The sequence below is a fragment of the Sciurus vulgaris genome (genome assembly GCF_902686455.1).
Source record: "Sciurus vulgaris genome assembly, chromosome: 18".
Taxonomy (NCBI): domain Eukaryota; kingdom Metazoa; phylum Chordata; class Mammalia; order Rodentia; family Sciuridae; genus Sciurus; species Sciurus vulgaris.
Window position 1 is genome coordinate 23,352,596 of NC_136479.1, and position 25,595 is coordinate 23,378,190.

The 25,595-nt window shown below is 42.4% G+C and overlaps 2 protein-coding genes and 1 pseudogene across 9 annotated transcripts; 1 reads left to right on the forward strand and 2 right to left on the reverse strand.

The window, feature by feature from the left end:
- Positions 1-24: 24 nt before the first annotated feature.
- On the reverse strand, positions 25-11,647 carry RUSF1 (RUS family member 1). Its single transcript, XM_079122015.1, has 13 exons — positions 11,218-11,647; positions 10,722-10,836; positions 7,201-7,246; positions 6,085-6,117; positions 5,887-5,992; positions 4,887-4,988; positions 2,938-3,008; positions 2,674-2,858; positions 2,535-2,592; positions 1,601-1,671; positions 822-965; positions 649-726; positions 25-163 (listed from the first exon to the last, which is right to left on the reverse strand). The coding sequence occupies exons 1-13, from the start codon at positions 11,512-11,514 to the stop codon at positions 66-68; spliced, it is 1,404 nt and encodes a 467-aa protein (XP_078978141.1). The 5' UTR covers positions 11,515-11,647; the 3' UTR covers positions 25-65.
- On the forward strand, positions 11,532-22,180 carry AHSP (alpha hemoglobin stabilizing protein). 7 transcript variants are annotated; one of them, XM_079122017.1, is made up of 4 exons: positions 11,532-11,654; positions 21,227-21,374; positions 21,522-21,600; positions 21,830-22,180. In XM_079122017.1, the coding sequence occupies exons 3-4, from the start codon at positions 21,526-21,528 to the stop codon at positions 22,061-22,063; spliced, it is 309 nt and encodes a 102-aa protein (XP_078978143.1). In that variant the 5' UTR covers positions 11,532-11,654; positions 21,227-21,374; positions 21,522-21,525; the 3' UTR covers positions 22,064-22,180. The 7 variants fall into 7 exon arrangements, with proteins under 7 accessions (XP_078978143.1, XP_078978146.1, XP_078978144.1 ...); XM_079122020.1 differs by having other exon boundaries at positions 21,526-21,600; XM_079122018.1 differs by having other exon boundaries at positions 21,250-21,374.
- Positions 13,782-15,210, reverse strand: LOC306649481 (thioredoxin reductase-like selenoprotein T; annotated as a pseudogene). Its single transcript has one exon. The product of its transcript is annotated as a thioredoxin reductase-like selenoprotein T (transcript).
- Positions 22,181-25,595: the final 3,415 nt, after the last annotated feature.

The following is a 25,595-nucleotide window of genomic DNA, read 5'->3' on the forward strand; positions in this document are numbered from 1 at the left end:
TGTTGTGGTGTAAGTGTCCTTGCTCCATGCTCCTGTCCTGGGCTCTGCCCCTTCATCTGGACTGCTCACAAGACCTTCTTTTCTGGAGACAGGAGCCACGTGGCCCTCCATTCATCTACCTCTAGCTGGTGTTTGTCAGTCTTCCAGCCAGCGGCCTGTAGTCCTAAAGAAGGGTCACAGGATGATGCTAGGAATGGTGGGAGGATAATTTGGGTTGACCCTGGGAAGGTGGGTAAGGAGAGGCACAGGCCAGATGCAGACTGTGCAGTACTTGGGTTCCTCTGCTGTTTGATCTCTGGCATAAAATGAGGCTGAAACCTTATTTGGTTGCAGCAGAAATCAGAGACACTACATGGAAAAGGGGCAGGATGAAGTAAGTGCTGGATAAAAGGGCATCCTAGATAAAGGTGAATCCTCCTCCCTCCCCCATTTCCTAAGTTCCAACTGGGATTACACAGACGGTCAATATCAACATAGCCTCAGAGACCATCCTAACTTCCTTATCTTATAGAAGGGAAACTGACTCCCCGACTTAAGATTATAGAGAAAGCCAGGTCTTTTATGTCCCAGGTGAAAGCATGGGGTAAGGATGGGTAGGCACCACAGGAGAAGAATTTAGGGTCCAAGAAGCCATGGGGTCAATGTTACCTTCTAAGAACTTTGGGAACAGCTTGTTCAACACTTGATGTGTCTCTCTGACGATGACCCAGCTGTCTTTCTCAGCACCTGGGGTGGGATGCAGAACCAGCTCTCATGCCTTATCAGGACAGATGTTCTACCCCTCTCTGAGTCACCAGTAATCTACACTATGAGGTGCTTACCTGCCTGCACCCGATTCCTTAGCTCCTCCAGCTCTTTAGGAAGTGGTCCATCTTCTTGTAGGGCTTCAAGTACCAGCCCGTGTGTGGCAGCCCTTAGGATGGTCTCAGATCCTGCCATCTGGCTCAGAACTACCTGTACTTGGTCTGAAGAGACCCAGGGGAAAGATGGGTATTAGGGAAGGGCGATCTCCCCAAATGTCCTTAAATCTACCACTTTGCTTCACCTGTGTTGCCCCCTGAGGCCTTAACCAGATATGGAAGGCTCTCTTCCTACCCCTTCCCATCTGACTCCATCTCCTGTTGCTTCCCAATGGCCAAAATGAAATGCCCAATTCACAATACCATTTCACAGCAGCTTGCTGAAGTAGGTTTATTTTGCTAGTGAGAAGTAACACCTTTTAACCCCATCAACATATGAGCAATCTCAAGGACTTGTTTCTCCAAGAGGTGCCTCAGGATTGGAGAGAAGAATGATTTCCCAGGGATAGCCAAAGGTCATAATCTTATTTGAGTGTGTGGCAACATACAAAGTGCTTTTATGTAATCACTTATTTGACTTTCAAAAAAATGCTAAATGTAATAAGGCAGCTACTGCAGCTCCATTTTACAGAGGGATAAAATGAATTTCATTGGGGTATGTAGTTATAATTTGAATGTATCAAAGTTTTCGTCTAGAGTGCCCTCAAGGACACAGGCTGTCTCTAAACTGTTCACAGCTGGAATAATGAGGCAGGCCCCAGAAGGGTGTGTTTAAGGCTAGGAAAATGTGGCACACTCACTTCGTGACTGGTTCCAGCAAAGGAGGTAGGGTTCTTGGTGTCCCTCGACCAGCTGCTGCAGCTCAAAGACACTGGTGGAGAGGAATGTTGTGGGGAAAGGAAAGTGAAGGCAGGAGTCCTCATCTGGTCAAACTGTTAAGGGTGGGTCCTTAAATTGTCCATACTTAATCTTTCACTCACTTCCCATCTATTTTGGTTTGGATGAGAGGTATTCCCCAAAAGCTCAAGTGTGAGACAATGCAAGAAGGTTCAGAGGAGAAATGATTGGGTTTTGAGAATCTTAACCTAATCAGTGAATTAATCCCTGATGGGATTAACTGAGTGGTGATTAGAGGCAGGTAGGGTGTGGCTGTGTGTGTGTGTGTGTGTGTGTGTGTGTGTGTATATATTTGTATCTGGAGAGTGGAGTCTCCATCATCACCATGATGTAAGTTGCTTCATCCACCAACCTCTCCTGCCATGATGTTCAGCCTCACCTTGAGCCCCGAGGAATGGAGACTGCCTCCTATGGACCAAGACCTCTGAAACTGTGAGCCCTCAAATAAAATTTTCCTCCTCTATAATTGTGCTGGTCGGATCATAAGACACAGCAGTGAAATAGCTGACTAAAACACCATCTATTACTTAGCTATAACCTACATGCCCCAGATTCATCCTTCCTTTCTTCCTATAGAAAATCATCCATTCTCTCACTGGCCTTCCTTCATTCAACAAACCATATTTCTTATATATACTATATACATATATACTTATATATATACCCTGTTGTTCTCAAGCTCTTATGCTGACCCTTGAGTCTGTTCAGTGAAAATGAAAAACTTAGAATAGCAAAGTGGGATCTGGTCAGGGGAGGGCACTGTGTGAGTTGAACAAGAAGTCTGTCTGGGAAGTGTGGGAGGCAGCAGCAATGAGTGGGATAATCTGGATCACTCACCTGGAGATCAAGCGGTGCAAGGGAACACCCAGGGAAAGAGAGAGAGATGGCCAGAAACCTGTGGAAAGCAGGAGTTAGTATTCCCAGGCATGGGGAGAGGCTGGAAAACACAGGACTTGAGACCAAAGGTTTGGGTCACCTGTCCACAATGGTTCCATCTGATTGGCTGAAGTGGGGTCAAGTACTTCTCCCTTCTGAAGGAAGTGCTTCAGGACCAGCTTGAGCCGGCTTTCATTCAAAATCTCTATGACAAGGGCACGGACTGCCCGGTAGTTGGCATAGATGTGGATAGTAGTGAGGAGGAAGAAACATCCAAGGCTGAGGCTGGGGCAACAGAGTGAAAAGGCCAATGTGGGTAGAGATCCAGTTGGGTATCTGCTCCCCAGTCTTGCTCCTGGCTTACCTAGGGCAATCTGACACCAGAGGAAGCATCAAGAGGCTGACCAGGAGCCCTGCTAGGTTCACCAGCGTCTCCTGGAAAACGGCAAAGGCATGGATCAGGAGTTGGAAGGCTTCCCTCCAGGCCAGACTTTCCAGTTTTGAATACCTTGCACAGTATGCCTTCCTGCTTCAGAACCTACTCTGATGGGGTACCAAGTAAACTGCTAACATTTTTGGTAAGTGAATATGCCATTTAAAAGATGACAGCTGTTTCTCTGCCCACGTAGATTCAAAGCCCTTAGAACTGCCCTGGAACATGTCTTCTTTGTTTTGCAAGTCATCTGAGCAGTCCCATACTTAGGTACTCCTTGCTCTGTAAAGAACAACTTTTACATAATCCCTTAGTATGCAATAACTGACAAATCTGCAAAGGGGTCAAGAAACCACACTGAAAGAACGAGGTCCAAACCTCTTCCCTTGTGAATGAGGTTATCAGAACACTCTGATGGCCAGATGGAAGATACCACAGGGGAAAAGATCCCAGGCTGCCTGCCCCCAAATCAACATGAGGAAGGTGGAGTCTGGACTGGTGTCCCTGACTAGCTGGGGTTCCAGGGAGAGTTGATCCTGGCACAGAGGGAGCCAAGGCTGGAGGGCTCTTTTTAATCTAGCCTTCCTGGTAAGGGGAGGGCTGTGGGAATGAAGGCTGTGGATGGGGGATCAGAACCCCTGGAGCTCAGGAACAGAGGGAACTCCTCTTTTGCAGGCAAAATAGTCATTTCTAGTAGCCACATGGAGTGGCAACAAAGCAACATCATCAGAAGGCAGGGTCTGCTGCAGACCTAGGACATGGTGCAGGTTGCCCCTGTATGCATTACTGCCTCACTGAAGAAACCCTGGAACCTTGGAAAAAATTGCTTGGGACAGAGGCAGAGCTGGGAGCCAGTGAGAGAGACCAGGTCATGAAGCTGGGACAGCCTGACGAGAAGGACCCAGTATTTATTTCTCCTATTTTTTAAGAACTTTGTAGAATTAGAGCTGGAAGAGGCCCTGTAGAAGAACTAGTTCTATCATTTCTCGAGAGAAGCGACTTGCCCAGGGGCACCTACATGGATTAGACTTCTCTATGCTTTACTTCCTCATCTGTAAAATGGTCCTAATGAATACTTACTACACAATAGCACTAAGGATTTAAGGCGTTTATAGAAAGGAAATACTTGGTTTGTGCTTAGTCCTTCTACATGTTAGTTTTGTGTTAGTATTATTGAGCAGAACAATATGGAAGAAGGCAGGAAAGTAGGACTGGATAGAATAGAGATTCTTAAATTGCTTCAGTGTCAAAGAAAACCACCTCCCATTTCTGGGGCCTCCCTGGGCCTTACTATCCTCATCTGTAAGACAGGGATAATAATGCTATCTACCTTAGAGGGTGGTATGAGAGTTAAATGATATGATGCACACAGCACTGAGCACAGGAGTTTGGGGAGAATCTAATATCTAGAGGATTCAGTTTTAAGAGTGCCCCTATCCCCCTTCTCCAGGCTTCACTGGTCAGGTGAAGGGGCTGGCTAGAAGGGCCTGCTAAACTGCTAAGTGGAAGTCTCTGTTTTGTGACCCTCACAGCCACATGTTGAGTACATTTTGACTTGCCAAGTGCCTTCATACGCTGGACCTCCTGTGATCAGAACATCCAGCTCCCAGGGTGGGTTATGATCTAGAAAGTAAGGGTGAGGGCTCACTCTTGGTGATAAAGGCAGTGGGCAAGGGCTGAGAGCTGTTTGGTCTTATTGACACCAGAGTGGTGTCTTCAGACTGCAAGTCCTGACAGTCACAGCAGGGAGCACTCCCTGGGTGTCTTCCATCTGTTTCCCTCCCAGGGGGTACTCAGGTACTTTTCACCATACTCCCAAATTATGATCTGGCCTGATCCCTCTTTTGCCCTCCCCAGTTCCTCTAATCCTGGTTGCTTACCTGGCTGCTATCCTTGGCTGATACATCGGCCATGTTGTTTCTCCGGGCCTGGTGCACAGTCAGTGCAGCTCGAGTGGCCCCACCAGCCACGCTCACAATGCACTGGGTGGGGAAACAAAGAGTGAAGGTCAGAGCACTCTTTCAGTGGATATAAATGACTCATACCAGTTTGGGAAAACAAGGCCTAAAGTGACCCCCACAGCAAAGCACTGAAGGCTGCCCTGGTATCTAGTTCTCATCATGCACTCTCCCTAGGCACACCTACCTTGTATTGTTCCAGGAGAAAACTAAAGTCCTGCCTGCCAATATCTTCTGGTGAACCTGGCCCCAGGGAACCTCAATTTCCTTCTTTAAGATGGATGCTCAAAGATCATTCTTTCCTAACCTCCAATTTCTAGTTTGGCTACATCCTCCTTCCTGCTAAGCAACCAGGACAAGTCTGGCTTCCAACTTTATGCTTACATTCTGCCTGCCTGTAACATCTCTACTCTTCCTGTCCCAGTTAAGCCCTCTTTAGACTTTTGGAACAATTCAAAATCTACAATGGAGGCCCTGATCTCCCCAAACACCTGGTTTTCCCTCTAATATCTCAGGATGGTAAAGTTCATTAATGAGGGTCACTGATCATCCTCATTCATCTTATATTTACTAAGCCTCTTTTAGATGCCAAACATGCAACAGACACTCAATATTTTACTCAAAGAATGGATAGTGGCCAGGAAGCTAGTCTCCAGATGTTGACATGAGACCAGTTCTTCCCCTCATTTTAGACCTCCCTCACCAGTTTTGTGGTTCTGAACACTGCCTTGGACTGATGACTGAGTAGGGCTATCTGGCTCGAGGCAGATCAAAAAACTTGGCTGGGTCTGAGTAGAAACATGTTAACTTTTTAAACATCTTAACTTTAGAAATAACCTGAGTACAAGGCTCACATAAGCCCACACCTAGCATTACCAAGGCAGATGGATCTTTGGTAAAGGGGTGACCCAGAGGTGGATACCTTGGCCAGGTTGCTGGTGCTGACAGTCATGGTGAAACAGATTGGATATATGGGAGCCATAATCTCGAGGAACATGGCTAGATCATTAAGAATGTCAGCAAAAAGCCTGGTGGAAGGATCAGAGGTTAGAAGTCAGAGACAAGAGACCTTCATAATACAGGACTCTCCTTCTCCTCTCTGTCCGAGTCCCTTTCTCACCTCCACTGCTTTGCATTACAGTCCAGTTTGCTCCTGTAGGGAATGAAAGGTTGTTGAAATTTAGAATGAAGGAGAAAAAGGAGGAAAAAACATCCTGGGAAGTGTGGGGAGTCCTAGGCCATGTTAAGATCTAAAGAGCTCAGGGAGAACACATGCCTCCAGCCAGACATCTGTCCTCATACCTTGTCACTGCTGCCTGAAATGTGATCATTAACTGGGAGAACCTTCAGCAATTACCAACTGCATCCCCCCTTACTAAGCCACAACTTACCAAGGGAAAAATCTGTTTTGTGGCTGCCCCTTACCCCTTGCCATCCTTTGAGGAAGGCTATTCCTGGGTTCTTCAACCTCTCTCCTTCCTGCTTCACTGAGGGTATCCAGCAAAAAGTCCATATATTTTAAAATGGTAAACACCAGATTCAGTATAATTCTGCATGTTACCGTTAACTTCCCAGATTCCCTCAGATCACATTGACAGTGGGTGGGGATGGGAGAAAGGCCAAGAGAAAGAGCTGGGCTCTAACATTCACATAGAGGATACTTCTGCTATATGATACCGTGGATGGCTACCTCTTCTATTCCTGTGCATGAACACTTGGAGACCATTTTTCTAAGTTCTCAGGTCAATTCAGAATTTGCAGCATTTGTCCCAAGCCTTAATTTGAAATCTTCTGGATGGAAAGGGAGAGTATTTTTGGGTAGGGTACACAGCACATACATAGGGGAACTCCTGAATACACAGGCCTGATCTAGGGTTCTGTCCAATAAACCAGCTGATACCATGGAAAGAGTACAGGCTTTGGGTTCAAATCCCACTTCACTAATTACAGATTGTATGGCGTAAGTAAGTAACTTCTCTCTTCTAGGCATGATTCACATCTTTAAAACATACACATTTAATCCTACCCCACAAAGTTGTTATGAGGATTCAAGAAAATATACAGTACTTATGGGAAACAGCTGAGCCCTTATTATGTGCCATGCAATGTGCTAAGCACATTCAGACTATTGCACTGAACCTTTTCAATCACCATTGAAAGTTGACATTATTACTATCATGACTACCACAACTGGGGAGTATTGCTTTAAGTCTGATGACTAGGAAGAGAAACTTACCCCTTCCACCAGGCAAAGATGATGCGGCCAAGCATGCCAGTTGAATCTGGAGGAGAAAGGCATTGGTAAGGAACAAGAAAGAGATTTAGGAGCTGCAGAGCCAGCAGACTCTAGCATGGAACTGGCTAATTCACCCTGGGTCACACTGTTCTTAGGAGCTGAGTCTGGTTTGATAAGCTCTGGACAGATACAGCTGTCTGATGTGATCAGAAGTGCCCAAGAGAATTATGTACACATGTACACTGAAAGACAGACAAGAAATGTTCTTTGCAGTATTGTTAAAAAACAGCAAGAAACTGGAATATTGCAAATGCTGATAGAAGAATGCATCAATTCTGATATATTCACTCAGTGGCATATGAATAGTGCACAATGAACCCTAACTACTCACATCAATGTAGATGAGTACTAGTATTAAATTCTTTCATGAAGACTAGATAGCACAAGATATTTTTCAGAGAACTTTAAAACCACATAGTGCTTAGGAATATATATCTATTTGGTAAAACTCTTCAAAAGATCTGATTACAGATTGTCATGGCTGTTTTTGTGACACAATGATGGAATTGTGACTACACAGCCTGCAAAGGGTAAAATATTTATCATCAGGCTCTTTATAGAAAATGTTTTTAATTCAGGTCGTACCTTATACTGAGAAAGAACCCATTAAGCCCAGGAGGGAAATCACAATGGAGGAATGTTTGAGAACCAGATAACTGAGAGGGACTCACATAGTAAGCACTGCAAAGGACAGGTACGATGGGCAGAGGACTCCAATTTGTTTGAGCTTGAGGTATGGACCCTCAAGAGGAGGATGCAAGGAGAAAGGCAACTAGGATGTGAGAATGAAGGTTAGGAACATACCAAAATATACAAAGGTGGTGGCATAGGCCAAATCCTCCCCATTCACCAATGAAAACAGATGTAAAATAGCTTCTGTTCTTGGGCACTGAGGTCGTTTAAAAGACATGCTTCACCAACTACGGACCTGAGGGAGACTGCTATGCATTCTGGTGGACACCTGTCAGATCTACACATTTGAATTTTCACAATCATCCTACGAACTTGGGAGGGATCACCCTCTTTCACTAAAAGCCACTAAAGTTCAGAGAAGACTCATGAACAAAATTGGAATATTTTTGTAAGAAAAATTAGATTCCAGCTTTTCTGAAAGACTCTGAGGATATGACAACATTGGATTTTTTCCCCCTTACTATCACAATCAGCTGGAGCTGAGCAGTGGCGACCCCATTCAGAGGATGCATGTATATAACACATTCCCATTCAGCCTGTTCTACTTCATTTCTGTCCCCTTTCTGGCCCTGGAAGTAATAGCAATCAAGGTGGCTTTATAGGCTTCTTTTTTTCTAAGTACATTACATTCTAAACAAAATTCTCATTGTTTCATTTAAATCCTTGGATTGAATCAACTCAGTGACTTGGAACATGGCAAAAACCACTTTTACTGGTTAAGAGGGAGGAAGCCCACCAGGTCAGCCTCCATTTATCTTTCCTTTGACCACACACTTATCCAATCAGGTGTATTATCCTCCTTGGCCACTTGACAATGAGAGGGCTTACTCTACCTTTCTATTAGGCAATCTGCAGGGCCCCTTTCAGCATCTACATGTTGGCATTAGGATGCATTAATAACACGTACCTCCCCTAATATGTAAAAGTCAATATTGTCCACCAGAATAGGAAACTTAATTCCTGCTTACTCTTCTTTGCCTCACCATTAGCAGAGCTGTAAAATCTAGAAACTTCTGATTCTTACTAAGGAAATCAGCTGTCTGCAAACTGTATATGACTCTACTCTAAAATATTAACTGGTACACTGTGGTAGTGAAGAGCGGGACACGGGAGTCAGTTGTCCTCGGTCCAAATCCTGGCTCTAAATGACCTTAGACAAATTACTTAACCTTTATGTGCCTCCACTTTTCCAACCTGAAAAATGAATAATGGCATCCCAGGCTGCTGCAGGGATTAAGACACATTTACATGTAAGTGGGCAAAACAACTGGCTGCAAAGTATTAGCTTCCAGTAGTAGTACTATTACTAGTTGTAATAATTAACTTCATTGTATGAGGTTCTAGTTGAAAATGGTCACATAAAAAATTCCAAGAGAGTTTCTTATATTAACCTCTTTCTTAGTTTGATGGAAAGAAACTTGTAAAATCCTAATTAAGAGGGCTTCTTTTAACATGAAAACAGGTTGTAAAATAAGTGTATGTTTTTTCATATCTTCAAATTGTCTTATTTTTTCTTAATAACTTGTGTGAGTTGAAGACATACATAGGCAAGATTCTGGGGGTGAGAATGGGGTGCTTAGAAATGACACACAAAAGAACTGGGTCAACTACTAGCCCAAATTCTAACTGCACTAAAAACTTAGCCAAGAGGAGAGCAATGGAAATGATTCAAATTAAGCAGGATATGGTAGCATGAAAATAGACTCTGTAGTTAAATTACTTAGGTTCAAGTTCATGCTCCACCACTTGAACCTAAGTGATTTAACTCCAATTAGGTTGGCTGTGGGCAAGTAGGTCCTCATTTATAAAATAGGGATAATGGCTATACCTATCTTAGAGCTTCTGTGAAGACTGAATCAGTAATTACAAAGACTGACATACTATAAGCACTGTTAGCATTAACTATCATTGTTTTCATTAAACGCAGAGACAACCGGACCATAAGCCACACATTACCACCACCTCTCTACTAACATGCACTCTCCGAGAAAGTTTTCCAAGGTGACTCTTATTGGAACAGTTTGCTCAGTCCTAACAGTAAGGTATAAGCAGATGCCTCCTGATTCTCCAAAAGATAAAAGAAAGCTCACCACAGATGTGGTTAGACAGATGCTAGGAGAGAATGCACTTCCCCTTGTCTGATTTAAACATCCATTAGGAATAGTAGTGAGGGTCAAAGGACAGTAGACAGAGCCATGAGTCCTCCTGATGAAGAATGAGTGATACTTTCCTTTTTCTTCTCTATTTCACTCTCTAGTACTAAACTACCTTTTTTCCCCCTCAGTAATTTTTAAAGAAATTGTACACACTCAGCAGGCAGTCACTATAGTTACCACTTACAGCATCATCTAGTATCCTAGAAGATACAGGATACCTTTCATTCTTTCCAGAACCTTCTCTTACTCAGGAACAACTACATCCTTTTTGTTTCCCCTGGAACTAAACAATTTCCACCATCCTAGGTAGCTGGTTTTACTCAATACATTGCAGGTTCATGCAAATCTCTACAGAGACTAGGGTAAAGAGGAGGGGGCAGTTAATTTAGGGATTTGGGATCTAAATAATTTAGGGACTCTGTAGTTTGTATGGGCAACTACAAACTAGGGGCTGGGTTGGTGTGATGAGCTTCCCACTGTTCAATAACATACACACATCAGAGCCCAGAGTTGGAGGCCCAAACCTGATCCAGGGGGAAAGCCAGGCTGGGCTTTGTGGAAGGAGGAAAAGGAGACCAAAGAAAAGGCTGAGGCTCCAGGGGTCCTGCTCACCTTTCACTAGCCAAGTGGCCGTGGCAGCTGAAACAGAGGCTTTTGCGTTCCCCACCCCTATGCCCAGCAAGACTGCCTGCGTGGCCAGGGAGCCGGAGAGGCTGGAAGCAAAAGCCTGAGGAAGAAAAGAAGGGGAGTGAGAAGTGGTCGCAGGGTCAAGTCGGTCTACGTTCTATTATCGATTGTTCCTGGCGTGCGGCCTAGTACACTGTTAGGCTCTGGATCGCCTAACAGTGTATCGGGAACTGAACCCAGGCGTAACCACTGGGCCACATCCCCGGTCCTTTTTATATTTTATTTAGAGGCAGGGGCTCGCTAAGTTGCTGAGGCTGGCTTCAACTCGTGATCCCCTTGCTTCCGCCTCCCGAGCCGCTCGGATTCAGGTGTGCACCTTCGCGCCCGGCCAGTTTCCCCTTCATAAATGAGCAGGGAGGTGGTCTGCTGTTCCTTAACTCCCAGTCACTAGACAACCCCTGTCCCGGACAGCGGGGCTGACCTGCACAGAATCCCATATCTGGTAAGGCAGGTAGTCCGGGCTGACGCTATCAGGGAAGCCTTGAGGCAGGAAAACGGCCTGGAGACCCGACAGAGGTAGTAAAGCGGCCCCCGGAGACCCCTCTCCGTCCCCATCTCGTCCTCTTGGTTTCACCGTGAAGGCGGAAAACCTCCACCAGCGCCTTTCTTCCGCTTCCCACTGCAAACTTCCGTCAGGGGTGGCGCGGCAGCCCCGTGCTGCTCCGGAGCCAAACTGCTCGGAGCACAGTGGGGTCTCAAGACCGGCCACGTCAGCCATCTCTACCCTCCTCGTCTGAATCGGGCTTGAAGACACACCAGGCTACACTTCCGGCTCGGCTACGGCGGCTGCGGAGGGGCTATCTTCTTTCAGTAATTGGCAGCGGGCTTCTGCATCTCGCCTTGAACGCCGCAAGATTGGTCTGGACCTTTTTTTAGGGTGTGTGTGTGGAGTGGGGGAAGTAGGGCGAGATAGCAATTTGTAGTAGGACACAGGAGCAATGGGGCCCTTTGGCCCTGCAAGACATTTTAATTTCTTGTGACCTGCAACTTTCACTAATGAGGAGAATGAAAGAAGGCATGTCTGGGGAAACGCTTTTAGGTGTTTGACCTCATTGGATTGCACAATTTTTAGCTCTGTGGTTTTGGGTTAATCAGTGTAATCAGTGGCCCTCTCTGCATCTGGAAGGAGTACAGGCTTCGGGTTCAAATCCCTTCTTACTCATCTCCTTTTCTTTGCTGTGAGGGCAGGGACAATATTTTTACTCTTTTTTTGTTGTTGTTGTTGATATGTGTATATGTGTGTGTGTGTACCCTCAGTACTACCTAACTCACAGTAGGTGCTAAAAGATACTTATGAATGAATGAATGCATGAAGAGAAGAAATTGCACAAGATGATCCCTGAGGCCCTATTGAGCTGCCCAATTACTCCACCCTCTTCTGATGTTCCTATGTAACTCAGGGAAAACCTAAATAAGCCCTCTACCCTTCACTTGCTTTTAGTTGTCCTTAAAAATCAATAATTTTGGAGGTCACAGTGGCTGAGTAATATAGTATTAGTCTCCCACTAGCTTTGCTGTAGATAACGCCTTTTTTTTTTTTTACCAACTTTTTTTTTTATTAACGTAACAAATAATTTCTTCCACAAATAGCAACTGTAGTTAAAAATGCCAATAATATTAGCCAACCTGCCAACACATCCTATGGTCTTTTAATTAATATAGTGCATAGACATTTATAAACTACACAGCCATACCAATTTATAAGCAACTAATAAATCTTGAAATGTTAGGAATAACAAAGTTACACAGTAATAGTTTATTTTCCTCTTTCCTCATATTATTTTTTTCATATTCACATGACCCACACATTTTTTTACTAGACTCCATTAAATTCTAGATTTAAATAGGGCTAAGTATAAAACAAAATACAGATGAGTGTGAACACAAAATAGCTTTTATCAGTGTCTAAGCCACTTAAAGCTATTCTCTACAAACCAAGTTATTCGAACTAAGGCAAACATGGAGAAAGCTGGATCTGAAGCTTGCGTTCTTCATAGTTTGATCTGTTAAACCCATGAGAACTTTCCAAACTCAAGTTTTGAATAGCTTCATGCCCTAAAGGGAACTGTCACTAGTGGAATGTCCACTTGCTAAAGACCCCCAGACACATCCAAAAGGATGTTCAACCTGCAGACTATGGGGAGTTTGGAGTGGTATGCAATCAGATTAACAAGTTTTTAAGCTCCAAAGAAAAAATTATATTTTACCTAAAGAGCAATCTCAAAGGAACCTTTAGCTTAAATCATATGAACTATATAACACCCGAAGAACTTGAAGGTTACATTCACACTGAATTAAAATGCTGACCATCTAGTCAGTTTTCCACAGTGAAGCACAGGCTGACTTTCCAGTCAGAGACCACAGCGATGACGATCATGGTCATCACCTGACCGGAGTTTCAGCAGCACTCAGTGACAGCAAAACAGGAAGGTCGAGTCTGGTGACCCTCAGGTGTTAGTAAAACCAACGCTGACTCTTCCTCATGACTTTTCCTTATACCTACGCCTCTTCTGGGCGCTCACATTTCCAGCCTGGGTGGAAGCTGCAGCATGCTGTCTCTGCGGTTGTACAGCTAACTCTTTTTCTACATTATGGTCCTATTTCTGCTGAATTGTTCTTCAAGTCTTTGTCAATTTCAGTTTTCGAAAAAAAACTATCTTTTTAGAACACTGGAACTATCAGTAAAAATTAAATTTGAAAATTTTTCAATTTTATTCTTCAAATACAACAGAATTCTGATATATCACTGATGTTAAGTGATGTCTATTCACTTAACATCAATGTTGTAAAGAGGTTCAACTGAACTTTTATTTAGTGAGGTGAGTTTCAACTACCTTAAATATGGTAAATGAAACTCTTTTTTGTGTGTCAATCTAAAGTGTGTCCCTTAGGAGATTATCTTTAAGTTAAAAACACAGAATTAGGCAGACGATGATTAAATACAGTGTTAACAAGTACATTTAGCAATAAACTGAAACTTCTTCATTTAACTGACATCTGCTTAGTTTTTTATTAAGTTAAGTATAAAGGCCCAGTTAATCAACTCATTAGATTGGTCAAGGCAAGACAGTTGAACTACACAACAGAATTTAAAAAGCAGTTGGTTTTGTAGGAGTTCTCTGGTAATCACACACGCACACACACGCACACACACACACACACACACACACACACACACACAAATTGGTAGAGTACTCTGGATATTAGATGCCCCCATAAACTTGTTCACAATCTGCAGTATTTTGAAAATTATATAAATTGGACATGACCAAATTAGAGATGACTGATAAACTCATAAATATTTGGGAACTTCAGCTGTATTCCCTAAAAGATTGATTTTAATTAAAAAAAAAAAAAAAAAAAGAAGACGACTCATATAAAAACACAAGATTTAACAGACACCCTGGAGAAAAAAAAAAATCAAATTGTAACTCAATTTCCTACTTCTTAAATATGACTAAGAAAAAAGTTACAAGTAGTAATGTCTACATTTTAAAAAAAAGAAACTATTAACTGGTGAATCTGGGTGGGGGGAAGCTATACAGCATTATTGCACTCCACGAATGTGCAGAATGCCAGAATGTGCCAGCACTGAAGAACTATCTTGCACTGAGGTTTTCCAAGAGGTACCACGAGCCTGCCAAAAAAGCATCTGGTCTGTACTAACGGCTTGCTGTCTTCAGTACAGGCCTTCATAGTGTCAGTCACGCTGCTCTTGCAAAGATCCCTTAATGTAAAAGAGTTTTCAGTGCTGATAGGTGGGGCTATGACCGATGATGTGGAATTGAATCCATATGCACATTGAGCTTCATTTCATTGTCAAGAATTTGAACAAGTTGTTGCATGGATGGAAGATGACCAGATTCCAGCTTAGACCACACAGGTACGTCATTTAAAGTTATCTCAAATGCCCCCGTTGACATACATGTTGCTCAAGAAGAAAACCATCATGCATGCATAGACCTTATTCTCTTGGCCCCACTGCCAGATGCTAGGAGCTTGCATGCCAAAGAAAGCAAAAAGATCCTTGCCAACAATTATTAAGCCTATTAATACTAGTTTGAAGATTGACAGGAAAGATGCTATGTGTCTATAAATTGGTTGAGGGAGGTAATTCTCTCCTTCGATTCGGATGTCTGGGTACCGCTGACTAATAACCCGCATGTACTCCTCAAACACCCGCCTGTAACCTCAGGAAACACAGATCTGGAACTTGAGCAGCGGCCCCGTGGCGTACTGCATCTTTAACCTCTTGCTGGGCACGCCGCCCAGGTTGGCCGAGGCCTCGCCCCGGGCCACCGCCGACGCCGCCACCAGGAGAAGCAGCAGAAGCCTCATCTTAGACGAGACAGCCGCGCCGGCCGCCGTCAGACCCAGACTGCCGCCGGCCCAGCGCCCAGCCGCCGGCGGCTCCCCACGGCGCAGGCGCTGTCCGCCGAGGGCGGGAGGGCGGCCGCCCCGCGCCTGCGCGCCGGCGCCTGCGCCTGTAGATAACGCCTTTAGACCTGTTATGATGATAACAGTTGCTTAACTTATTCTTCAGGGACTTGAAGGTTGCTTTTGCTGAAAGCACTGACTTCACTTGAGCTTGCAGATATCTAACTGGCAACTAAAATAGGATGAAAAAGCTTGACATCTCTACATTCATACGGTATATCTTCTTTGCTACCTTAACTTTTAGATCGGAAAGTTTCTGCTCAACTCTGCATGTTGACATATTAATCACTTAAGAAATGTTTTATCTGGAACAATAATACCAGGTTGATTTTATCTAAATTTACTTGATCTCTCTTTGCCCTCAAGGCTTAAGACACCAATGTAAGAGTTACTAAGACTATGTTGTGTTACAGGCCACTGGAGCAGCACCTAGAAGTCTCTAGTCATCAGTTCTTTCCTGCACCGTGCTCCCCTCATCCTGCTCTCCTTCCCTATAAAGCCCCTTTGCATACTTGAGTTCCATAAATTGGTCTTGTTTAGTGATAGCCTCCCATCTTCTTTGGTTTGCTGGATTTTCAAATAAATCTCTTTGATTGCCCCAATAACTTGCCTTCAAGTCATTGGTCTTTTTAAGTGACTTTTTAAGTGAGTAGATGAACTTGCTTCAGTAACACTTAGCCTTAAAAATTCTCTGCCCTTTAGCCATCCCTAAGACTAGGAGAATATTATTTCTGAAAGCCTCCTAATAAGTTGAAGGGATGAGAAAATCAAGGGATTGCAACAATAGTGTCAAATAACAAGATAAACAGGAAGTTCTTGTGTGTTCATTTGGGGAGAGGGTCCATGAAATTGGGAGGAGAGTCTAAAGAATCATTTCTTTCCCTTCCAACTCACATTTTATATGTTCCCTTTTTTCTTCTTATCTAGTGCAGTGTACTCTCCATGAAGTAGAAATTTACCAAGAACATCCTCTTTGTTTTAAATCAGAAAATAAAATATCTTGGTTCCTTAACCTGGCATTCTTGGACTCCCCCCAATTCAGTTTGGCACCAGCTGAAAATTCCCTACCTGAAGTTTTTGGTTCTTCCATACTATCACCTTCCTCATGGACTTTAGCCTGGAACACCCTTCTACCACATCTCACCTTATCTGACACCTACACAGAGTCTCTCTCCAGCTGAGATAAACCTGAGTACTTAATTTTTTCAAAAAATTTGAGTTTCCTGGTAGTGAAAAATTGAAAGGTTACAAACACTGTTTTTTAAAATATTAATTTCTATAAGTGTATCTAACTGTGAGACCAACTTTTGTGAATGAATTCCATCCAAAGTCCTTACCTTCAGTCCAGGTTTTGTTCCATGGCTGTACATGTGAGATCTTGGACAAGTTACTCATTTTTCTGCTCTTCAGTTTCTTCATCTGAAAAATGGAAACAATATTAGTGCTTACAACATATGGTTAGGATGAGGATTAAATGCATAAAGCTCTTGAACCATATTTGACACATAGTACATACTATTTAAGCATTAGCCATTATTTGGAGATAGTGATAAGTGTTCCAGTGTAAGGTTCTTAGCCTCATGTGAGGCAGGTCAGGTGGCACTCAAAACTAGTTTCACTGTATAATTTATTTTCTAAACCAGGACTTTTGAGAATGTCATCAAAGAAGCACTATTAGTACTTATAGTATAACAGGTCTTATTAGTTATACTTATTAGTATAACAGGTCTAAAGTGGAGCTGTCCTGGGCTAACTGGCATATATGGTCACACTATTTATTGGCCCTCTCCAGCTTTACTGATGACCATTGTCACATTGACCTATCTCTGCTTAGAGACCATGGCAGCCCTTAATCATTGTAGTATCTATTTGACCCTTAAAATGCTACCTGAAGCCACTTTGTATTTCCTTTTATTAGGTATCCCTGTCCTGTCTTCTCAGGTGGACTGTAAATCTTTGACAACAAGGACCCATCATACACCTCCCCTGACCCAAGGGTACAGATCAGTGACTTGAAAAATAAATTATAATTAAATTTTACTTTCTTTATCTCTTGGTAGCCAGCCCCTAACTCCTGGCACCATGTAGTATATTATGCACTGGGAAAAATAGTCCAAAATCCTCATATTATTTTTTCCCCTCATTGATCTCTCCACTTCCACTCCTGCCTGTGTAACCCAAAGTTCTCATAACTTATAATTCCCTTGCTTAAAATCTTTCAGTGGTTTTCCATTATTTCTATGGAAGGAGGTTTCAGTATTGAAACTCTTCAATGTCTTTTCTTCACACTTGAAAATAAACCCAAATTTCTTGTCATGGCCCATAAAACTTTGTAGATTGGGTCCTGCCTTATCTCTCAGAATTTGCCCCTTATAATTCATTCCTTCAGATCCCCAACTAAAATGTAAGCTCCCAAAAGACAGGAACTTTTTCTTTGGCACTGATATATTTTTGTTGCCTCTTACCAGTGCCTGGCACAAGGTAGATAGCAAATACCTATTTGTGAGATGAATGAATGAATTTTTCATAATCCTCATATATTATTATTTTTATCCTCCCTCACAGACAAGAAATCTGACACACATGTGTAAAGTGAATTCACCAGCATTGCAGAGCTGAAAAGTGGCAAACCATTTATTCATTCAACAAATATTTAGTGAACAGCTATTAATCTACTAGGAACTGAAGCAAGATTCAACCTGAAATTAACAATTTTTAAGATACCATCTTTTTACTTTCTTGTTTTGCATTATTTTTCCAAATGTAAAAAAACAGATAAAAATTTGCTACAAAATAATTCAGACAATACTGATAGGTAAGGTCAAGTTCTCCCTTGCACGAATTCCTCTTTCCATTTTCCCAGCCAATAACAGTCCCTTTCTAGAAGTTAACAGTCTATCATTATATGCACAAATAGTTTTGCAATTAATTCCTACTCCAGTAGTCCCAGCCTGGGGTAATTTATTCAATCTATAATTCATTTATCATTGTCTTAGAGATATTTCATATCAGCACATATGTATCTACCTTTTATTTTTATTCTTTTGGTACAGGGACACAATCATTGAGCCACACCCCCAGGCCTTTTTATTTTGAGACAGTGTCTCCCTAAGTTGCTTAGGGCCTTGATACTTTGCTGAACCTGGTCTTGAGCTTACAATACTCCTGTCTCAGTCTCCCAAGTTGCTGCCATCACAGGCATGCACTCTGTGCCTGGCTCTCATTTACTTTAATAGCTACATGTCATGCCATAGTTTCTTTAAAGATTCTCCATCTTGATGAAACTTTATATTATTTCTACCTTTTCATTGGTACAAATTGGGATGGCAAATTCCTTGTACAAGTATTTCTGTGTAAATCACTTTTTAAAAAGTGGAGTCCAAAGCAGAATCGTTGGGTTGAAGCACATATCTATTTTAATTCAGAGAATTGTAAAATTATCCTTTAAAAAGCTTTACCAATCTACACTCCTTCTAAAAGTGCATGAAGTTGCTTATCATATTCAAGATATGTCTATATATATATTCCATTATCCAGAAAAGAGCAGTCAGCCACTTTTGCATTTTAATTCCCACACTTTTATTCTGACCCCATCTAACCACTGATTTGCTACCACTACAGATTAATGTTGCCTGTTCTTGAACTACATAAAAATTGAATTAGTGTGCTATATGTAGTTTTATATCTGTCTTCTTTGCTCAGCTTTATTATGAGATTCATTCATATCATCATGAATACCATTAATCTGTTCGTTTTAAAAATTGTTGAGGAATATTCAATTGTATGAATAAACTGCAATTTGTATATCCATTCATTGGTTTGTGAACATTTAGATTGTGTCCAGTTTTGGACAATTATGCATAAAGCTGCCTTGAACACCTGCGTTTGCATATAAGAATTTTGTAGGCATGTGTATTCATTTCTCCTGGTTAAATGCCTATGAGGGTATTCCTGGGTCATGTAGTAAGTGTATATTGAATTTTTTAAAGGAAATTGCTAAATGGAAATGGTAGTAACAAAGGAGTAGCACAAAAGAGTTTTTTTTTGGGGGGGTGATGGAAATTCTCTGTATCTTATTATGGTGGTAGTTATGTGAATTTATATGTGTGTTGAAATTAATGAACTATACCAGAAGACACTTGGTTTTGCTGCATGCTGTTTTTCAAAGTGGTCGTACCATTTTACACTCCCAACAGCAGTATATGATAATTTAAAATTGTTCCACAACCTTACCAACACTTAACCAGTCTTTTTAATTTTAGTCATTGAAATGGTCATGAAGTGGTATCACATTGACTTTAATTTGTGTTTTCTTGATGAGTAATGATATTGAACATCTTATCATTTGATTATTATCTTTTTGTATATTTTCTTTATGACATGTGTGTTCTAATATTTTGACTATTTGAAAGATTGAGTTATTTATTATTGAATTGTTATATTGTTTCTCTATATATATCTTTTGTTAAGTTGCAGTGTAAGTATTCCTCCTAGTGGTAAAAATATTTTCTGCCCTAGATAAATGAAAACATATTCAAACAAAAACATGCACACAAATATTTATAGAAATTTTATTCATATTTGCCAAAACTACAAACAATTGAGATGTCTTTTAGTGACTCAATAAGTAAACTGTGGTGTATCCACACAATGTACACTCAGCAATGAAAAAGAACAACTTATTAATACTTGCAACAATTTGGATGAACCTCAAGGACATTATGGTGGGAGAAAGAAGCAGGTCTCAAAGGTTATGCATTGTATGATTCCATTAACATGACATCTTTAAAAAAACTGAACCGTAGTGATGGAGAACAGTTTAGTTATTGCCAGGGTTCAGGGGTGGGAATGGAGGTGACTACAAAGCAAAGGAGTAGCACAAGAAGTTTTTTTGGGTGATGGAAATGTTCTGTATCCTGATTGTGGCAACAGTGATATGAATCTATATGTGTTAAAATTAATAAACTGTACCCCCAAAAGAAGTCAATATTGTTAAATATTTATTAAGAAAATACTGTTATTGGGCTAGGTTGTGGCTCAGTGGTGGAGTGCTTGCCTAGCATGTGTGAGACACTGGGTTCAATTCTTGGCACTGCATGAGTAAATAAATAATATATAAGTCCATCAAAAACTAATAAAATATTTAAAAATACTGTAATCAAAAAGCAAATTAACAAGCCACTATGAATATATAAGGGCCTATGAATGTTGGTTTTTTTTTTTTTTAGAAATTTTTATACATTTATTTTATTAATTATTTTTTATGTGGCGCTGAGGATTGAACCACTGCCTCACACATGCTAGGCAAGCACTCTACCACTGAACTACAACCCTGAATGTTGGTTTCTGAGTGGAGAAAACTATGATAGGAAATATATGTATCTTTAATGCCAGTTACTTCTGGGTGGGAAGCAAAACCATCAAATTTTTCACTGTACATTTTTGTATTCTTTTTATTATTTTGATTAGTATATAGTGACTTTGAAATTGTTAGAATGGAAAACATTAGGAAAAATTTAAAAAGAAGAAAAAGAATATTTCTGCTTTATTGAATACTTGATGATATCTGCAAACACGACACTACATTTCCATTTTTGTGGAGCATATCCTGATAAGAATCCAGGATCCACATCTTATGAATGGCTCATTGGCAAAATGTGTCTAAAAGGATTTAAGAAATAAAGATAAATAGTACACGAAACAGTGCCTGGCACAGATGAATAAATGTAGCTGCTATTAGCATGTCATCTATGGATTGGGAGAATAATTGCCATCACATTGCCAGCACATGATGTAAAGGTGCTTGTCACGTAACAGGGGCTCAGTGTTAGTTCCTTGAGTACATGGAGCCTGGAGATTGGGTTGAGGGGCAGAAGGCAAACATATGTTCCTGGTTTAGTTTCTTGCACTTTCTGGGTTTCTTCATTTATCTATATTTCTTGGGCTGTCTATCTCTAACTTCAGGGAAGCCTCACCCTCTTTCTCCACCCTAGGCTGACCTATCATCCTCCCTCAGGACCTAGATACAGGGCGTTTTCTTCTGAGGTGGACACTTGACTTCTTGCCTACATCTAGCTCAGGACAAAGGACATACATTCTCTGAAGACTGGGGAGAAAAAGGCAGCACCTTCAGAATTGAAGGTGAGTCCAACTTGGGAGAAATATGACTTCAGAGCAGATTTGAAAAGTTTTGGAAAGGAGTGTCCCTGTAAAGGACCACAGAGGATTGGGGGAAGTAACCAAGGGTGAGGGAAAGGAATATTTAAATTCTACCTCTTTCTCAACCAGGCAGATGGCCCATCTTCAGGCTAATAAGGATCTCATTTCTACAGGAATGAAGGAATTTAATGTTCTGCTGAATCAGCAGGTGAGCCCAGGCACTGTTGCAAAGGACAAGCCTGAAGTATGTGTGCTGGGGTGAGGAGACAGAAGGGAGAATAATTTGAAACGTGAGGGTAATGGTGGTTAATGGAATGAACCAGAGAGAGGGAATAAAAATCAGAAAAGAGATGTGAGTTTATGAGACTGTTCTGGTATTCCTGAATCACATTGCTGACCACGTTCTTCCTTGCTAACTCTCTCCCTGCTTTCCCCAGGTCTTTAATGATCCTCTTATTTCTGAAGAAGACATGGTGACTGTGGTGAATGACTGGGTGAAATTATATGTCAACTATTACCGGCAGCATGTGACAGGGGAGCAGCAAGAGCAAGACAGGGCTCTGCAGGAACTTCAGCAAGAGTTGAACATTCTGGCAAAACCTTTTCTGGCTAAATATAAGGACATCCTGAAGTCTTGTAAGCACCCAAATCATAAGCTTCCTTCCTCCTAGTCCAGAGATCCAGGCCTTCATCTTTAAGAAGCCCTTAAATCCTGACTTTGTATATCATGTACTAAGGATGTGCTTCTTCACGATATCTCAATAAATACCAATATTGGTTTTGCTGGACTTCCTGGCTCTTCTTCCATTGTCTGTCCCTGGCTTAAGAAGGCAGTTAGTTTCTTTTCCTTTAATTCTTCTTAGACATGATTTTAGAGAGACTTAATTTAGAACAACAGAGGTTAGCAGCTTTAAGTAACCATTGGGCAGGACTAAAATAGGCTGAACAATGGACCAGGCAGGCAGGGACTAAAAAGAAAGTGGTGGGGTGAGGTGGGTGGTGGAAAAAAGGGAGATGAAACCTTCCAGAAATCGTGGTCCAATGATAACGTTCCTCTAGCGGAAAGCTATTGCAGGTCTCCTCTGTTCCTGAGGAGCCAGATCTATTGCCACAATTTAACTTAAACAATATTCTAGAATCTTCTGATTCCAAGGCTACCGCAGAATACCTTTCTGATACTCTCCCGAGTATCTCAGTAATTTAGAGCTGGAAAGGATACTGGGAACCATTCAATATGTCCGGAATATTTCAGATGCTAAGTCCTTATCCTTTGGCTCCACCATCACTCAGACCCAGATCCCAGGACTGGGAAACTGAGAAGCCAGCCTTTCCCACTGCTTCAGTCTTCTCTGTCACTTTCCTCCTTTCTCTCAGACCTCCGGACTCGTATTAGGGTTCTGGGGTGAAACCAGCGCGGGGCCGGGCTCAGTTTTTGAAAAACGAAATAAACAAAACAAAACAAAACAACTCCACCCACAAAACTATCAGTAAACAGGAGAAAGATCAGTAGAGGGAGAGAAAGAGGGAGGGAGGCGGGGAGGGGAAGGGAAACGGGAAGTTCTGGACACGGAATTAGAACAAATTATATTTACCATGCTTATTATTATGTCAAAGTGAATCCTAATGTTATGTATAACTAAAGAGCCAATAAAAACAAAACTAATGCAAAATGAAGGTTTTGGATCGCAGCGCTGACTTGCCTGAAAGCCGCAAGGCACCGACAGACTGCGCGGGGCGGGGGGGTGGGGGGGAGGCGAGGCGGCGAGGCGCAGAGGATCCGCGGGGCGGGACGGGGCGGTGAGGCGCGGAGGGTCGGCGCTGGGCGGTGAGGCGCGGAGGATCCGCGGGGCGGGGCGGGGCGGTGAGGCGCGGAGGATCCGCGGGGCGGGGCGGGGCGGGGCGGTGAGGCGCGGAGGGTCGGCGCTGGGCGGTGAGGCGCGGAGGATCCGCGGGGCGGGGCGGGGCGGTGAGGCGCGGAGGATCCGCGGGGCGGGCGGGGCGGTGAGGCGCGGAGGGTCGGCGCTGGGCGGAGCTGGGCGGCGAGGCGCGGAGGCGGAGCGCGTTAGGTGGATATTCGGCCTGGCGCAGCGTAGCGCTTTCTTCTTGGGTGGGAAAAGTTTTGGGACTGAGACGTTGTCCCCTAGTTCCTGTCCCGGCCGTGCTTTCTCCTCAGTTCTGTGCACCCCATCTCTGACATTTTTTTATTTCTTCTTTGCAGTTTGTTTTACCCTGAACCACACCTCAGTTCAGTGCCCCAGCCATTCTTCCAACTTTGTGGATGTGTGGATGCCCTCCGCCCATTGGAAAGGGGCTGCGAGTACCTCTGCTCGGTGGCCTTGGCAGGGGCCATTGCCTTCCCAAAGAAATCTGTACCCTTCAGAAAATCTCAGTCTGTTAATGGGGACCCAGTGCGCACTCACTGGGACAGTAGTCAACATCCTCTCCTTTGGACTAGTGTGCATGGGTGGAAGAAAGGATGGAGAAACTATATGAAAAAAGTTATTAGAGTTACACTGTTGCTGTGTGCAGTGTAGCCGAAAGAAATAGTTGGAAGCTACTTTGGTTGAATTCACAAAGATGCTTTTTCCGTAAATTTAGAACTATCTAACCTTGGGAACTGTTTAACTGACTATTCAAGTGTTCAAAGAAAGAGGACCAGTTAACAGGTATGTGGTAAGAAATACTTTTTTTATTATTTGAAAATATTTTACTTGGGAATTTCATATCAATTCAATATTTTGTACCTTTCTGAAAGTTTTGTTTTATTTTTCTTATAATAATATAAGCAAAGTATAATGGTTTGGTAAAAAAGATTCTTCCAGTGGGTGGGAAATTCAACATCTAAACTTCATTTCAACCATTTTGTAAGCTATGTGAATTGGAGAAATTGCAAAAAAAAAAAAAAAAAATTTTTTTTTCCTCATGGAAAACCTTTTAGTGACACTACATACTCTAACATTCATGTTATTTATGTGTCTATTTGTAAGTCTACCTGGAAGTAAAATTTGAATATTTTGACTTTTCAGAAATGGTGATATGAACCATCAGGATCTGATGGTCCATGAGAATAAAAATAAAGTTACTGAAGCAATGAATACTCTCAATCTATTACTATTCCAGAAAAATTAGCCAGAAATAGCAAAAAGGATAATGCTTCTTTTGTTCGACAGCAGTGCCTAAATCAGTTCTAGAAATAAGATTGTAAATAAGGAGGTGAAATATTTACAGCCATAACCCCACCTTTATCCTTATCCAGATGTTGACTCTCACTCTAGGGTTGACCCTGAACGTGAACACACTTTTACTTCACCTTCAACTCTCACACCCAGTGTCCACACTGATCTTAACCCTGACCATGACAGGCACCTTGCCCTCAATGATAATGATATCACACTGATGTTATTTTCACCCTCACACTACTACTGATGCTGAACTAGACCCTAACTATCCTGACTGTGATCCTGACCCTACACTTTTATCCTGAAATTACCCTCCCCTAACCATGACATTGACTCTGATCTTTATTACATACATGCGATCCATAACCCGATAGTGGACCTCACCCTAGCAAGGACACTGCAAATCATGTTGACTCGCATCTTGATTCCTGAACCTGACCTTGATCATGAATCTTATGCTCAATTAGTGACTCTATAACCTGACCATCAGCCTCATTCACCTTGCTGGTGATTTGAACTTGATCATGAACTGACTTTTACCTGACTCTCACTCTCACTCAGTTACTGTTATGATTTGGATATGAGGTGTCCCCCCCAGAAGCTCATGTTAGACCAATGTGGGAATGTTCAGAGGTGATAAAATGGATTGCGAGCGCTGTAATGTCATTAGAGGATTAAAACCATTTGTTGATTAATAATTTGAATTGGTTGTAACTGTAGGCTGGTGGGATTTGCTAGAGGAGTTATGCCATTGGGGCATGACCTTGGGGATTATATTTTGTCTCTGATTCTCGTATCCTCTTCTCCCCTTTCTCTCCCCCCATCCCCTGCTTCCTGGCTGCCATGAGCTGGAAACTTTCCTCTGCTACTTCCTTCCATCAAGATGTTCTGCTCTTCTCAGGCCCAGAGCAATGGAGTAAGCCAAACATTGACCGAGACTCTGAAACTGCAAGCTTAAATACACTTTCCTCCTCTAAGTTGCTTTTGTTGGGAATTTTGGTCAAAGTGACAAAAAGCTGATGAA